Source organism: Bos indicus, chromosome 20, assembly GCF_029378745.1.
Source record: "Bos indicus isolate NIAB-ARS_2022 breed Sahiwal x Tharparkar chromosome 20, NIAB-ARS_B.indTharparkar_mat_pri_1.0, whole genome shotgun sequence".
Taxonomy (NCBI): domain Eukaryota; kingdom Metazoa; phylum Chordata; class Mammalia; order Artiodactyla; family Bovidae; genus Bos; species Bos indicus.
In genome coordinates, this window is record NC_091779.1 from 25,404,961 (window position 1) to 25,422,715 (window position 17,755).

Below are 17,755 nucleotides of genomic sequence, written 5' to 3' on the forward strand. Positions count from 1 at the left end.
ATACATATTAAAACCACAACAAGTTATCCATAATGGAAATGCAAATCAAAACCACTGGATACCACTTCATACTCACTGGGACAGTTATAATAAAAACAGTAATAAGTGTTGGCAAGGTTGTAAAGACCCTCATTCACTGCTGGTGGGGATGTAAAGTGGTACAGCCAGTTTGGAAAGAGTCTGGCAATTACTCAGAGGGCTAAACACAAAGTTATCATATTATCCAGCAATTCAACTAATCTAGATATACCCAAAAGAATGAAAACCTGTGCCACACAAAAACCTGTACACAAATGTTCACAGTACTGCTGTGTGCCTTTGCAACCCCAAGAACTGTAGCTCGCCAGGCTTCTCTATCCATGTAATTTTCCCAGTAAGAATGCTGGAGATTGTTGCCACTTCCTCCTCTAGGGGAATCTTTCTGATCCAAAGATTGAACCCATGCCTCTGGTGTCTCTGGCATTGGTAGGCAGATTCTTCACCACTGGGCCACCTGGGAAGTCAATGTTCATAGAACATTATTCATACTAACCAAAAGGTAGACACTCCCAATGTCTTATCAACTTGTGGATAAACAGTGTGATATATCCATTCAACAGAATATCATCCATCAATAAAAATGAATAAAGTACTGATACATGCTACAATTCAGATGAACCTGCAAAACATTAAAAGAAGCCAGTCACAAAAGGTAACATATGATTCTCTTGGTATGAAATGCCCAGAGTAGGCAAACTCAAAAGACTGAAAGCAGATCCGTGGCTGGCTAGAGCTAGGGAAAGGGAAAAACACATAGTGAAGGCTAATGAACACAGGATTTCTTCTTGGAGTGATGTTCTAAAACTAACAGTGAACAGTAGCAGTTTACAACTCCACTAAGTTGTATCTGACTCTTGCAAATCCATGGACTGTAGCCTGCTAGGCTCCTTTGTCCACGGGGTTCTCCTGGCAAGGATATTGGAGTGGGTTGCTATTTCCTTCTCCAGGGGATCTTCCCAACCCAGGACTCGAACCCAGGTCTCCTGCACTGCAGGCAAATTCTTTACCAACTAAGCTATGGGAAGCCCGTAAATATACTGCTGCTGCTAAGTCGCTTCAGTCGTGTCCGACTCTGTGCGACCCCATAGACGGCAGCCCACCAGGCTCCGCCGTCCCTGGGATTCTCCAGGCAAGAACACTGGACTGAGTTGCTATTTCCTTCTCCAAGTAAATATACTGCTGCTGCTGCTGCTGCTGCTGCTGCTGCTGCTAAGTCGCTTCAGTCGTGTCCAACTCTGTGCGACCCCAGAGATGGCTAGAAACCATCAAATCATATATTTTATATGAGTGAATTATATGGTAATTATGTCTCAATAAAGTTGTTTAAAAAAAAGACAACGAATTATTATACACCAATTAAAATGGTTAAATTTAAAAATATTGACAATACCAATGTTAATAAGGATACAAAGCACCTACATTTTATACATTGCTGCTGGAAAAGCAAAATGGTACAACTACTCTGGAAAATGGTTTTGCAGTATCTTATAAAGTTAAAGTATATTACCTGAGCCTTCCCTAGTGGCTCAGGGGTACAGAATCCACCTGTCAATGCAGGAGACGCCGGTTCAATCCCCGGTCTGGGAAGATCCCACATGCCGCAGAGCAACTAAGCCCATCTGCCACAACTGTGGAGCCTGTGCTCTAAGGCCCAGGAACTGCAACTACGGAGCCCGTGCACTGCAGCCACTGAAGCCCCCTTGCAGTCTAGAGCCCATGCTCTGCAATGAGAGAGGCCATCTCAATGAGAAGCTCACACACCAAACTTAGAAACCCCCACTCACTGCAGTGAGAAAAAAGCCTATGCACAGCAATGAAGACCCAGAACAGCCCCCCAAAAAGTGTATTACCTATGGCCCAGGAATCTCCCTCCTAGATATATATGCTAGAGAAATGAAATGTTTACACACAATCTTGTATACAAATGTTTAAAAGTGGCTCTATTCACAACTGCCAAAAACCAGAAATAATTCAAAAGACCTTCCAGGGGGTAAATGGATAAACTGTGGTACATTCAAACAACGGAATATTATTTAGCAATAAGAAGAATGAGTTATTGATACACACAACTTAGAAGACTCTCGAAGGCATTATGGTGAATGAAAGAAACCAATTTTCATTAATATTACAGTCTCAAAATCACAAAACTAAGGAGATGAAGAAAAGATTATTTGTTGCCAGAGATTACAGGGGAAGAGAAGGAGTTTTTTGGGGTATTTTGTTATTCTGTACCCTGATGACTGAGGTAATCACACAAATCTATACATGTGTTAAAATTCTAAAAACTGTTCACCAAAGGAAGATAGTGAATTTTTCTTAATAATTTAAAAAATTTTTAAATGTTAAATCCAGTCAAGAGTCAACTCTTTTATGATTTCAATTTGCTAAACTACCACATTTGATCACCTCATTTAGTTAAAAATACAGTATATAGTTCAAAGATAGATACTGGAAAAATGAAATACATCCTAAGGAGTACTAAGAAGTAGTAAAGCATTAGGAAATTTGGTCATTAATTAGGGGTAAACAAACTAGACATGCTAAGCCTGGAGCAAGAACTCAGAGGGAGAATGACTGATGACAAATGCCTTCAATTAACTGAAGGGCTGACATATGTATAAGGGTTACAATTTTTCCATATAGTATTAAAGAGAAACTTCATTTACCAGTAAATTTAAATAAAGTACAGAGGGCTTTCTAAGGCTAGAAGTTCACCGTATATTCCTCAAGTGCTAGATAATCAAGAAGCAGAAAGTTCTGGGGATTCCTGCATTAAACAAAGGATCAGACAGGATGATCCGAGAGTTTTCTTTCACCTCAAACATTCTATGAATCTATGAACTATAACTTCTACAGTTAACCTACCAAGGTAGAAGACACTGAAAATCAAAAAGGTATCCCTTTGTGTCAAAATATCACCTTTCATTGCACAAAAATATTTAATAGCACTCTAAGTTTCCAATTTTAAAAAGACCAAATAAATACAAAACCTTAACAAAAGCCTTATTAAGACCTATTTTATTTCTTTAAATTTCATTTGTACTAAGGACATTAAATTTAAATTATTAATGACTAATTAAAGCTAATTTCATTAGACATAAAAGACAAAAGTTACAAATATAAATTTCATGCAAACTTCTATATTGAAGAAATTTCTTGAAAAAGTACTCTTTCCACACAAAGGGTGGTAGTCCTCAAAAGAGCCAAAACATCTGTATTCACTTTAAAGCTCATCAGGACAGACTGACATTTTTAGGAGAAGCATATGGCTTGCTGAACAGTCATCTAGAACAGGATCTTTTGTCTAGTAAACCTATTCAAGGACCATTTACTTATGTATGGAGTGGCTGAATAAAGAAAAGAACATATTTTTGAGTCCTAGAAAACACAAAGAATTAAATCCTTCATCTAGCTTTGTTAAGGATACAGCAAAACACATTTCAAAAGCAGCCAGATCTTTACTCTCAGAGATAGTGCTCTCAAACATCTGAAACAATTCTAAGAAATCACTGAAACAAAAGAACTCTAGAAAAGCTTTCTTAGAGAACTATATCCAGCCAAAGACCACCTCCCTAAAAAAGTCATTTCCATTTTAAAGGATAAAACACTTTCTTCTTAAAACTCTGAAGGGCAGAGTTCAACAGCTGCGCTATATTAAACCTGAGCCCTTCCAAAAGGAAGAACAAGAGTCTCTGGAGAGTGAGTAACATGGCCTGCTTTCTCCAAAATTATCAAAATGCCTGCTTTGCCTCAAAGGAAAGTATCTCCTAGAAAAAGCCTCTATAAAATACATGGGTAGAAAACATAAAACTCAGATTAGGAAAATATACAAAAATAGAAGCATTTTTGCTGGTTTTTTAAAATCTCCACCTAAGGTAAAATGTATTTTGACATCCTTCAAGATACAGCATGGAAACTATTAAACAAAAACAGCAGTTTTCAGCCTTCCCTTCCCTTCAGAATCACTACAGAGGTAGATCTCAACCTAAACTTAGTGAGCCAATATATACTGGGACCAAGACATCTAAATTATTTATGCACACAACAGGTGATTTTGATGTACAGCAAGAGTTTAAAAACTGAACTTGAGCACGGTCCCATAAAGGAAAAAATTTAAGTCTAGACAGTAAAGTCAAAAAAAAAAGTCACATTTGAGCAACTAGTTCTAAAGAACCTTAGTATTTTAATCTATGAAATACTATTTAATATTTAATACAATTTAATTTTAATTAAATATTTAATGTAACTTTAATATTTAATATAATTTAATATTTAATCTATTAAAATGCTCAGTAACAGAATTTGAAACAAATTCTGAATTGTTCTCATGCCATTACTTAAAGGACAAACGACTTCAAATAGTTTGCTAAAATATCCAAAGATTCGGATGAAAGTTGTTATGAAGAATATGATCTCTGCAAAGATTCCATCAGGGTGTCTGGATACTGCAAACTGAAAAAAAAGTTACAATAAAGAGCTCATGTAGGACAGAGGAGCCTGATGGGCTGCAGTCCATAGGGTCACAAAAGAGTCAGATACAACATAGTGACTAAACAACAATTATATGTATTATCTGTCAACTTTTAAAAAGTTCAAGGCTGTAATCACAATAAAGTAAATTTCAGCCACCAACAAAACTTTAATTCTATTTTATTTTATTTTTTTAATTTTATTTTTAAACTTTACAATATTGTATTAGTTTTGCCAAATATCGAAATGAATCCACCACAGGTATACCCACGTTCCTCATCCTGAACCCTCCTCCCTCCTCCTTCCCCTACCCTCCCTCTGGGTCGTCCCAGTGCACCAGCCCCAAGCATCCAGTACCGTGCATCGAACCTGAACTGGCGACTCGTTTCATACATGATATTATACATGTTTCAATGCTATTCTCCCAAATCTCCCCACCCTCTCCCTCTCCTTATACAAAATTCTAATAGGTTTGTTTGCTTGGTATTCAAATCCATTATAAATGAAAAGCAGTAATGGAAATGCTAAAGGGGAGCAGAAAAGTCAAGGAAGGACACAAAAACACTATTAAAAAGCAGACACAAGAACTCAGAAAGCATAGCAGACACTTGATAGTTTTTAAAGGCAACAGAATACAATAACTTTTTCCCAATGATCACGAGAGTAAGGAAGAAAAATATCTTCAGTATTGCTTGTTCAATATACATAACATGTATCTTGTTTAAGAGGGAAAGACAATATAATCATGAAGTTACGTACAGTCTCTTATCAGAAATAATGACAAACTTTAGGGGAAAGACCCTTACCACACACACACACACACAAAAAAACCCCAATTCCTCAACTGGAGACTCTCATTGTATAAAAGGAATAGTGGAGTGAAAGTAAAGAGCATCAGATAGTCTTTCAAATAAAAAATATACCTTGCTAAAAGGAAAAAAAAAAGAGAACACACGAGTTGTAGGTTACTATTATCAGACATAATATTTCTTCCTGCAAAAGTCACATATTCCTTTAGCTAAGTCAGACTATTTCCTAGTAACGTAAACTTAAAAATGTTTCCTCATCTGAAAAATAAGAATAAAAACACCTAAGTTCGTAGGATTACTTTGAGAAATGAGATAACGAAGGTAAAGTCCTTGGCCCAGTGGCTAATACACAGTAAGTGAGAAATGTTAGCTGCTATTATTAATTTGTACTCAAAATAAACTTCACAAAAATGATTCTCAATGTTCACCAAAGGATATATATTTCATTTGAAATGGTCTTATCCTGTATTCACCCTATCCCCAAACAGAGACCTCTTCTAACATGTATTATACAGGAACCAAGTTGGCTCATTTGTCTTCACTAAGTCCCATGTACTATTATTAACTTTTAAAAACTTCAAGTAGCTTGCAGATAGCAAGTCTAATAATTACCTTTAGTTACTATTATTCCTAAAGAGTTCAGATGTTCCGTGAGTACACTTTCTCAAATAATTTCATTTCCGTATCTTTTTTAAATTTGAAAACAAAAGAGGAATCAGGACACTTCTCAAAGAAATGTATGAATACAAAAAAGATCTATTCATGAGACAACTTCAGTCCAGAAGTTAACAGGGTTTTAGGTGAATATCCTCAACTCAGACCAAAGCAAATGATTAGAAAAGAATGTGAGTTGTAGATATTTTATATCCACATTTAGTAGGTTATTGCCTACCTGGTTTTCACTGATGAGGCTATTAACAGAAATACTACCTATGGCTTCCTATTTTTCCTTACCATCTCTGAATATGTATTTACTCATCTATGTGATAAGCGTTGTTACTGTAAGACCCATTACACTAGGTGCTATGAAGTATAGAAAAATGAATTAAAAATCTTTTCATCCCTCCAAAAGCCTGTGACCTAATTACTGATATATCAGTGCATATACCAAAACCTGCTTATTTTCATGTGTATGTGTAAGGGTCAGTATAGGCTGTTATTCTGAGGTAGTCAACAATCTAAACATCTTTGTGGCTTATAACAAAATTTCTTAGTCTCTTTATATTTTATATAACCTATAATAATCAGCTCTGCTTTTCCCCAAGTTATCTTTGTTCCAGGATCTAGGCTGAAAGAAAAAAGCCCACCTGGGACAGCAGAGGAAAAAACAACATGGCAAAACATGGGAAGGTTCCTGGAGCTAGTGTCTGACGTGACCTAGCCATTTCTGGAGAAGGCAATGGCACCCCACTCCAGTACTCTTTCCTGGAAAATCCCATGCGAGGAGGAGCCTGGTAGGCTGCAGTCCATGGGGTCACTAAGAGTCGGACACGACCGAGCAACTTCACTTTCACTTTTCTTTTCTTTTTTTTTTATTATTATTTTTAATTTTTATTTAATTTTTAAACTTTACATAATTGTATTAGTTTTGCCAAATATCAAAATGAATCCACCACAGGTATACATGTGTTCCCCATCCTGAACCCTCCTCCCTCCTCCTTCCCCTACCATCCCTCTGGGTCGTCCCAGTGCACTAGCCCCAAGCATCCAGTATTGTGCATCGAACCTGGACTGGCATCTCGTTTCATACATGATATTTTACATATTTCAATGCCATTCTCCCAAATCTTCCCACCCTCTCCCTCTCCCACGGAGTCCATAAGACTGTTCTACACATCACTGTCTCTTTTGCTGTCTCGTTCACAGGGTTATTGTTACCATCTTTCTAAATTCCATATATATGCGTTAGTATACTGTATGGTGTTTTTCCTTCTGGCTTACTTCACTCTGTATAATAGGCTCCAGTTTCATCCACCTCACTTTTCACTTTCATGCATTGGAGAAGGAAACGGCAACCCACTCTAGTGTTCTTGCCTGGAAAATCCCATGGGCAGAGGAGCCTGGTAGGTTGTAGTCCATGGGGTCACTAAGAGTCGGACAGAACTGGGCAACTTCACTTTCACTTTTTACTTTCATGCATTGGAGAAGGAAATGGCAACCCACTCCAGTGTTCTTGCCTGGAGAATCCCAGAGACGGGAGCCTGGTGGGCTGCCGTCTATGGGGTCGCACAGAGTCAGACACGACTAAAGCGACTTAGCAGCAGCAGCAGCAGCAGCCATTTCTGGTTAAGATTTCATTGGTCAAAACAAACCATTTGGCAAATGGGGCAGTGATGCATAATCCTGTCACAGGGAATGTAAATGTTATAAATAATAATATCATCTACCACGATATCCATCAACAAGATTAAAAAAAAGAAAATATTCAGCCTATTTAAACCAATAATAAAATCAGCATATATTTAGGTAAAATTTACTATGTGCCAAGACATTATTCTAATATTAGACTAATTAGAATTAGTCTCTGCACAATTGCACTCATCTCAGAGGCTAGCAAAGTAATGCTCAAAATTCTCCAAGCTAGGCTTCAACAGTACATGAACCAAGAACTTCCAGATGTTCCAGCTGGATTTAGAAAAGGCAGAAGAACCAGAGATCAAATTGCCAACATCTGTTGGATCATCGAAAGAGCAAAAGAGTTCCAGAAAAACATATACTTCTGCTTTACTGACTACACCAAAGTCTTTGTGTGGATCACAACAAACTGTGGAAAATTCTAAAAAGATGGGAATACCAGACCACCTTACCTGCCTCCTGAGAAATCTGTATGCAGGTCAAGAAGCAACAGTTAAAACTGGACATGGAACAATGAACTGGATCCAAATTAGGAAAGGAGAACATCAAGGCTGTATATCGGTACCCTGCTTATTCAATTTACATGCAGACTACATCATGCGAAATGCCAGGCTGGATGAAGTACAAACTGGGATCAAGGTTGCAGGGAGAAATATCAATAACCTCAGATACACAGACGACACCACCCTTATGGCAGAACTAAAGAGCCTCTTGAAGAAAGTGAAAGAGGAGAGTGAAAAAGCTGGCTTAAAACTCAACATTCAGAAAACTAAGATGATGGCATCCAGTCCCATCACTTCATGGCAAATAGACTGGGCAACAGTGGAAAAAGTGGCAGACTTCATTTTTTGAGACTCCAAAATCACTACAGATGGTGACTGCAGCCATGAAATTAAAAGATGCTTACTCCTTGGAAGGAAAGTTATGACTAACCTAGACAGCATATTAAAAAGCAGAGACATTACTTTGCCAACAAAGGTCCATCTAGTCAAGGCTATGGTTTTTCCAGTGGTCATGTATGGATGTGAGAGTTGGACTATAAAGAAAGCTGAGCACCAAAGAATTGATGCTTTTGAACTGTGGTGTTGGAGAAGACTCTTGAGAGTCCCTTGGACTGCAAGGTGATCCAACCAGTCCCTCCTAAAGGAGATCAGTCCTGAATGTTCATTGGAAGGACTGATGCTGAAGCTGAAACTCCAATACTTTGGCCACCTGATGTGAAGAACTAATTCACTGGAAAAGACCCTGATGCTGGGAAAGATTGAAGGCAGGAGGAGAAGGGGATGACAGAGGAGATGGTTGGATGGCATCACCGACTCGATGGACATAAGTGTGAGTGAGCTCTGGGAGCTGATGATGGATGGGGAAGCCTGGAGTGCTGTTGTCCATGGGGTCGCAAAGAGTTGGACATGACTGAGCGAATGAACTGAACTGAGAGTGCTCTAGACTCACTCTAAAGCAGGAGCTCAGAGTGTTAAAATATTTAACTAGTTTTTAAATCTCCTAAGAGGAATTCAACAAATATGTATGCTACTGATGAAAACAGACCAACTAATTATGGATATTTTTAATGAGGAAAATAAGCAAAACAATGAAACCTATTAGAAAGCACATTATAAACACTGCAAGCTCACAAAACTTGGTCTTGATACATTCCAGACAGCAAAAAGTAGCTCCCCTTCAGAGAGGAATTTGTTTATCCAGCAGAAGCCAATCTGCGGACTTTAAATGTCCTAATAACTGAAGCTCCAATACTTTGGCTAACTGATTCGAAGAAGCGACTCATTGGAAAAGACCCAGATGCTGGGAAAGACTGAAAGCAGGAGGAGAAGGGGCAGCAGAGGATAAGACAGTTGGATGGCATCACCGACTCAATGCACATCAGTTTGCGCAAACTCCAGGAGATAGTGAAGGACAAGGAAGCCTGGCCTTCTGCAGTCCATGGGGTTCCAAAGAGTCAGATATGACAGCAACTGAAAAACAAGTGTTTCTCAAATTTAGGCTGAGACAGTTTCTCAGCAAGGTGTAATATACAGAGAACTCTTATCAAACTTAGTACCTCTTACTCATTGAAGGTTCCTGCAAACTCATAATTTCATACTGGCTTATCTAAGTCTGAAAAATAAAATAGAGCAAGAGAATACAATACACAACAGGCCTCACAAAAAGGTCCCATACACTTAGCTCCCACCAGTACTAACAGCACACCCTCTGAAGAACCTAAGGAGCTATATTTGAGATAAACACAAGACAGTCCAATCGAAAGAAGTGATAGAACAGGGCTAGGTGAGATAAGTATACATGAACAGGTTAAAGAAAACAAAACCACTGTATCAAATGTCCTGAGTCCTAAATACTGCTATTTTGAAATAAAATGCCATTTTTCTCTGGGCTTCCCTAATAGCTCAGCTGGTAAAGAATCCGCCTGCAATGCAGGAGACCCCGGTTTGATTCCTGGGTCGGGATGATCCACTGGAGAAGGGATAGGCTACCCACTCCAGTATTCTTGGGCTTCCCTGGTGGCTCAGCTGGTAAAGAATCTGCCCACAATGCGAGAGACCTGGGCTCGATCCCTGGGCTGGGAAGATCCCTTGGAGAAGACTAATATCTAAATAGTTAAACTTACTCTGGACAATCCCTTAGGAATGTCAGGGAAAGTAAGGAAAAGTGTAAGCCATATATCCAGGGTTTTCTCCCTTCTCCTTCAGTCCAGGGAAATGAGAAGCACCTGGAAACACACTCACTCTAGAGCAGGTGCTCAGTAACCGGACCAGCTGAAATCAACGACACCATTTAGTTTTTTCTGTCTTGTGTGTGCATGCTGTCTGGGTTTTGGTCTCTTTGGTTTTTTACAGATATACTGCAGTTAAATTCATACATTAATAAGTTAATGTACCAGTTAACTGCTTCTTTCCTTCTGCTAACAGTTCTTTTTTTTTTTTTTTAGTATTTGATCACTACTCCCTTCCTTACCAAGGGCCTTACTGATTCTCCCCTCTCATTTTACTTAAGTGATCTGAAATGTCACATCATTTGCAAATAAAGTAATAAAATACAATGAATTTAAGATGTATATCTCCCCATTAATGGCTCTCTTTCCACACTCCACCTTTCCAGATCCTCATTACTCACAAGTCATAATGTAAAGAGATTTTAAGGATAAAAAGCAAATACTATGTAAGAGAGAAGTGCCATACATTTCCCTCAAGATGAAATTAACAACATAAGCTCTTTAGGGAAAAAAAGAAAAAAATATATAGTAAAGAAAGCAAACAAGTGTATCATTTGACTTGGGTTTAAAATTTGCTTTGACTTTTAAGAATTTTAATATCTGAAACTGGAGAAGGAAATGGCAACCCACTCCAGTACTCTTGCCTGGAGAATCCCATGGATGGAGGAGCCTGGTAGACTACAGTCCATGGGGTCACAAAGAGTTGGACACGACTGAGCAACTTCACTCAATATCTGAAACAGTTCATCTTTACATGGTTTAAAGTTTTATTTTCAAATCTCTTCTAACACATTTGCAAGCAGAAACTCTTTAAATGTGGATAAGACTAATTACCAGAGTTTCCAAAATCTAGTATCTTAACTTCAACTACTATAAATTGCTAACAAAATGGCTGTGACTTAGACATACAGCACAGCCATGTTTTGTTTATTTTTGGCCACGCCCCGGAAGTTTGTGGGATCCTAGTTCCCCACCTGGGATTGAAGCTGGAAGGGCTTCATACTGGCTTATCTAAGCACTAGTGTGTGTTAGCTGCCCAGTCATATCCAACTCTTTCTGCCCCCATGGACAGTAGCCCACTAGGCTTCTCTGTCTATGGGATTCTCCAGGCAAGAATACTGGAGTGGATTGCCGTTCCCTTCGCCAGGGGATCTTCCTGACCCAGGGATCAAACCCTGGTCTCCTGCACTGCAGGCAGATTCTTTACCATTTGAGCTACAGGGAAGTCCTTCTAACCCCTAGACCACCAGGGAATTCCCTACAGCCACGTTTTGATTGGCCATGGACCCTTCAAATTTGCTCTCAGTTCAAGGGCTACTGTGAATTACTTGGAAATGCAAAATTAATCTCCATAGTATCTAGGAGAATAGCTAACCTGGGTCACCTCTATTCTAGACCTAGGTTAACCAGTGGAGTATCTTAGAGAAATACTTTACATTCTTCAAGTTCCCCATAAGTAGAACAGTTAATTACAAACTTATACTTTTCAATGACACTATATTATGTATATGAGCTTCTCTGATGGCTCAGAGGTAAAGAATTCGCCTGCCAATGCAGAAACACAAGAGATGCGGGTTCCATCTCTGGGTCAGGAAGATCCCCAGAGAAGGAAACGACAACCCACTCCAGTATTCTTGCCTGAAGAATTTCATGGACAGAGGAGCTGGGGGACTACAGTCCAAGGGATCGCAAGAGTCGGACACGACTTGGCAACTAAACAACAACAATAACAGTATTATGTATATATTGCCCTCAAGACTTTTAATAAGCCACTGACCCTACCTAGGGCATCTTTCCCATCCATCATCCACTATTTAAAACCTAAATAAAACTTATCTCCCAAAATCCTTTCTAATTAACTCTTTCCAACTCTCTGTATTCCCTTTATGTTTAATACAGCACTAAACTAATTTCAATAGACTCTCTCTTCAATTTTTAACACTCCCATCCCTCACACCCCCTTCAGTTCTGTCCATCCAGTCTTTGCATCGCTGTTCTAAGCACTCCTGCAGAAGACAATCAACAAAAGCTCTAGTTTATATTTGTACTAACAAGCTGTGAAAACAACAATTTAACAAAATAATAAATTTTTCGCAAATAGAAATGCTAGATAGTATGTGTGTGGGCGCGTGAGCTGTTGTTATACTAAAACCAGGAAAATGCAGAAAAATAGGGAAATGGAGGATTAAGTAATGCAGTCAAAAAAGAAAACACCATCACAAAAATGCTTCAATGAAAAACAATGAACAACAACAATCTCTGAATTACAGTGAGGCTTTAATAAAATTCTACATGGGAAAAATCTCAGCATTACCACCAGCCTTTTAAAAATTACTTTCCAGTATTACTAGGAGCAGTAATTTTACTAACATTGAATTCCAACCAAGTTTTCCTCCCAAGCAGCCTGACAAATAAAATGTTTCAGTTCAGAAACCTAATCAATACCACTTAAAGTCGTGTAAGGGAAAGAGACATTCAACCCTCCAGTAAAAACTGGAGTGATGGGCAAACAGGTGAAAAATGGACGGTTTCAGAAAGAAGGGAAGAAAAATGAGACTCCGCCTCCTCTCTGGGGGCTCAAGCTCGGTTCATAGCTTCGGAGACAACCCCATACCCCAGACCTTCTTCTCCCATAGCAGCAATGCATGGTTCCAAGAAACCAGGGGTCTTCCTCTCCTCTCCCCGCATGCACGCCCCGACTCGCCTGGCCAAGCTCCCCTAGATCGCCCCAAATCCACCCGCCCTCTCCCGAGGAAAGGGTCAGCAAAGGACGTTTTCCCGAGGCCTTCTCCGGGATCCAGCTAGGAGAGACCTCCGCAAAGGTGGAGAGACCCGAGAAGCTTAAAGAAGAAGCCTCATAATCCTGTTACCTGGTCGAAACCTTGGAAACGGAAACGGCAGCTACAGTCGCTACCCTTCTCCCCCACAACGCTTGCCTCAGCGCCACTGACATTGAGACCGCCGCCATCTTGCTACAGGCAGACACTAGGACGGATCACCGCAAGGGACAAGCTTCCTTCGTTTTCAAGCCCATGGAACCGCAACGCAAAAGAGTAGGGAGGGTTTGGTTAATTTCATTATTGTTAGGTGTTTTGTTAAATAATGGAGTTTTAAAAAGAGGTGCAACGTTTGGTTGCAAGAGATAAGAAGGAAAATGGACGGAAGAAAAATGCAAGAAGTGCATTAAGTGTAAATATAAGCCTCATAAAGTATAATCCTTGTCTGTTAGGACTGGTTTACATACCGGTTAAGGAAGAGACGGAAAGAAAATGCTTGAAAATTTCAACACCTGCAACTCATAATTTTTTCAAAGGACTCAATATAAGGGGCTGAGCCCACTAGAAGAGCTAGAGGGCTTGTTGGTGATTGAGAACCTAAAGTAGTACTTTTCCAAAATGTTGCCAGATTCAGTTTGCAAGCCCTCAGGAAAGGGCTGTATTCAGTTTGATGTTCTGTAGTTGATTCTTATAATGATCGTATTTTCCAAATGAAAAATCTAGACACATGGCCTGGCAAAAGATTTTTTTTTTTTTGACGTGTGTATTCATATGAAAAACTTATGAAACATACTATTTTATATCAGTCTTTTCCCAGTAAATCCTGAACGTAATCCATGGATACTAGACATACAAAACAAAAACTATCTTCTGAGGCAATTGTTAGTAATATGTTTGTATTGTGGACTACTAACCATAAGGACAATGATTAACTGTGGATTATAAAATAAAAAGTAGGTTCGTTGGTGGGGTGTGCTATTTTAGAGAACTTTTTTTAAGTTAGAATGCCCCTGCTTTTAAAATTAAGCAGGTGAAAACACTTTTTATTAAAAGAATAGTATTAACAGGTGGATGGGGAATGCCTTGGTTCTGCATTAAGGCCAAATAAAAGAAAACGAAATACATAAGGGAAAGGGGTTAAGAAAGAGATTGAGTGGGGAGTGCAATGGGATGGGTTTTTGTTTAAGAGGGAAGGGGACATAGGAATACCTATGGCTGATTCATGTTGCTGTTAGGCAGAAACCAACACAATGCTGTAAAGCAGTTATCCTTCAATTAAAAATAAATTAATTCAAAGAAAAGATTGAGCACCACAGCACCTAATACCAGAGAGAAAGCCTTGTCCAGGGAAAGAGGAAATGCACAGAAAGATGAAGGAAGAGATATCTCACAGAGAATTTTCTTTTAAATTTTTATTTTTGAAATAGATTTCACAGGAGGTTGCAAAAACAGTACAGAGAGCTCTTGTACAAACTTAACTCAGTTTCTCCCATTGATTACGTCTTATATAATTGTTGTACAGTATGGAAGCCAGTATTTCAAATCCTGAAAGATGATGCTGTGAAAGTGCTGCACTCAATATGCCAGCAAATTTGGAAAACTCAGCAGTGGCCACAGGACTGGAAAAGGTCAGTTTTCATTCCAATCCCAAAGAAAGGCAATGCCAAAGAATGCTCAAACTACCGCACAATTGCACGCATCTCACACGCTAGTAAAGTAATGCTCAAAATTCTCCAAGCCAGGCTTCAGCAATACGTGAACCGTGAACTTCCTGATGTTCAAGCTGGTTTTAGAAAAGGCAGAGGAACCAGAGATCAAATTGCCAACATCTGCTGGATCATGGAAAAAGCAAGAGAGTTCCAGAAAAAGATCTATTTCTGCTTTATTGACTATGCCAAAGCCTTTGACTGTGTGGATCACAATCAACTGTGGAAAATTCTGAAAGAGATGGAAATAGCAGACCACCTGATCTGCCTCTTGAGAAATTTGTATGCAGGTCAGGAAGCAACAGTTAGAACTGGACATGGAACAACAGACTGGTTCCAAATAGGAAGAGGAGTACGTCAAGGCTGTATATTGTCACCCTGTTTATTTAACTTCTATGCAGAGTACATCATGAGAAACGCTGGACTGGAAGAAACACAAGCTGGAATCAAGATTGCCAGGAGAAATATCAATAACCTCAGATATGCAGATGACAACACCCTTATGGCAGAAAGTGAAGAGGAACTAAAAAGCCTCTTGATGAAAGTGAAAGTGGAGAGTGAAAAAGTTGGTTTAAAGCTCAACATTCAGAAAACGAAGATCGTGGCATCCAGTCCCATCACTTCATGGGAAATAGATGGGGAAACAGTGGAAACAGTGGCAGACTTTATTTTTCTGGGCTCCAAAATCACTGCAGATGGTGACTGCAGCCATGAAATTAAAAGACGCTTACTCCTTGGAAGGTAAATTATGACCAACCTAGATAGCATATTCAAAAGCAGAGACATTACTTTGCCAACAAAGGTCCGTCTAGTCAAGGCTATGGTTTTTCCTGTAGTCATGTATGGATGTGAGAGTTGGACTGTGAAGAAGGCTGAGCGCCAAAGAATTGATGCTTTTGAACTGTGGTGTTGGATAAGACTCTTGAGAGTCCCTTGGACTGAAAGGAGATCCAGCCAGTCCATTCTGAAGGAGATCAGCCCTGGGATTTCTTTGGAAGGAATGATGCTAAAGCTGAAACTCCAGTACTTTGGCCACCTCATGCGAAGAGTTGACTCATTGGGAAAGACCCTGATGCTGGGAGGGATTGGGGGCAGGAGGAGAAGGGGACGACAGAGGATGAGATGGCTGGATGGCATCACTGACTCGATGGACGTGAGTCTGAGTGAACTCCAGGAGTTGGTGATGGACAGGGAGGCCTGGCGTGCTGCGATTCATGGGGTCGCAAAGAGTCGGACACGAGTGAGCGACTGAACTGAACTGAACTGATGGAAGCCAGGAAACTGACATTGATATGAAGTGTTTATGCATTCCTTTGTCATTCTATCACGTGTCAATTCATGAAACCCCTAGCAGAATCAAGATACAGAACTGTTCATCACCACAAAGATTTCCCCTGGTGTTACTCCTTTATATACCCACCTCCCAACCCCTGGCCACTACTACTGTTTCCACTTGTATAATTTCATATTTCAAGAATGTTGTGTAAATAGACTCGTAGTATATATAACTTTTTGACATTGGCTTCTTTCACTCTTCATAGTGCCTCTGAGATCCATTCATGGTATTGCATTTAACAATAGTTCTTCACTTTTTATTGCTGGGTGGTATTAGTATTCTGTGGTGCATTAGTCTAGATTCTCCAGAAAAACAAAATGAATAGGATATATATATATCTGGATTACCACAGTTTGATTAACCATTCACCTGTTGCAGAATATTTGGTTTGGTTAGGACTAGAGATGGCTGGATGGCATCACTGACTTGATGGACGTGAGTCTGAGTGAACTCTGGGAGTTGGTGATGGACAGGGAGGCCTGGTGTGCTGCTATTCATGGGGTCGCAAAGAGTCAGACATGACTGAGCGACTGATCTGATCTGATTACAGATAAAACTGCAATGAACAATCATGTACAGGTTTTTGTGTGGACATAAATTTTCATTTCTCTGGAATAAATGCTCAAATGTGCAATTTTATTTAGTTTCTTTAATAAAACTGCTAAACTATTTTCCAGAAAACCTGTACCATTTTTCATTCCCACCAACACTGTATGAGATCCAGATTCTCCGTGTCCCCACCAATATTTGGTATTTTTAATTTCAGTTCAGCTAACATAAATAATAGATGTGTAATGATAGTTCGTCAAGATCTTAATTTATATTCCCATGATGACTAATGATGTGGAATATCTTTTCATGTGCTTATTTGCCATTATGAGTATTCCATTCAGTTCAATGTCTCATATTTTGTCCATTTTCTAATTGCATTATTAGTTTTTTGCTATTTACATTTGAGAGGTTTTATGTAGTCCAGATATGAGTCTTTTATCAGATATGTGGTTCACAAATATTTTCTCCTATCTGTAGCTTGTCCTTTCATCCTCTTAACAGGATGTGTTGCTCAGTAAATATTTTTAATTTTGATGAAGCCCAATTTAGTCATTTTTAAATTTATGGATTATGCTTTCTTTTGCTTCCATGTTTTACTTATTTTTATTGCGTTATAATTAACATGCAATATTGTAGTAGTTTCAAGTGTCTAAGAGTAATTCAGTATTTTTGTACTTTATTAAATGATTATGGCAGTAAGACCATTTGCCATCTGTCACCATACAAAGTTGTTATGACATTATTGACTGTATTCCCTATGTGTACGTTATATCCTCGTGACTTATTAATTTTATAGCTAGAAGTTTCTGCCTCTTAATCCCTTTCACCTATTTTGTCCGTCTCCCTACCCCACTCCCATCTGGCAACCACCAGTTTGTTCCCTGTATCTATGAGTCTGTTTCTGTTTGGTTTTGTTTGCCCATTTGTTTTATATTTTACATTCCACATGTAAGTGAAATCGTACAGTATCTGTTTTTCTA

The 17,755-nt window shown here is 39.1% G+C and overlaps 1 protein-coding gene across 1 annotated transcript in view; it reads right to left on the reverse strand.

The window, feature by feature from the left end:
- NDUFS4 (NADH:ubiquinone oxidoreductase subunit S4) overlaps positions 1–13,415 on the reverse strand; it is a 115,633-nt gene extending 102,218 nt beyond the window's left edge. Inside the window, exon 1 of the mRNA XM_019983013.2 lies at positions 13,275–13,415. Within this exon, the coding sequence (XP_019838572.1) occupies positions 13,275–13,372 (98 nt within the window). The 5' untranslated portion in view covers positions 13,373–13,415. The remainder of the gene's footprint in view (positions 1–13,274) is intronic.
- Positions 13,416–17,755: the final 4,340 nt, after the last annotated feature.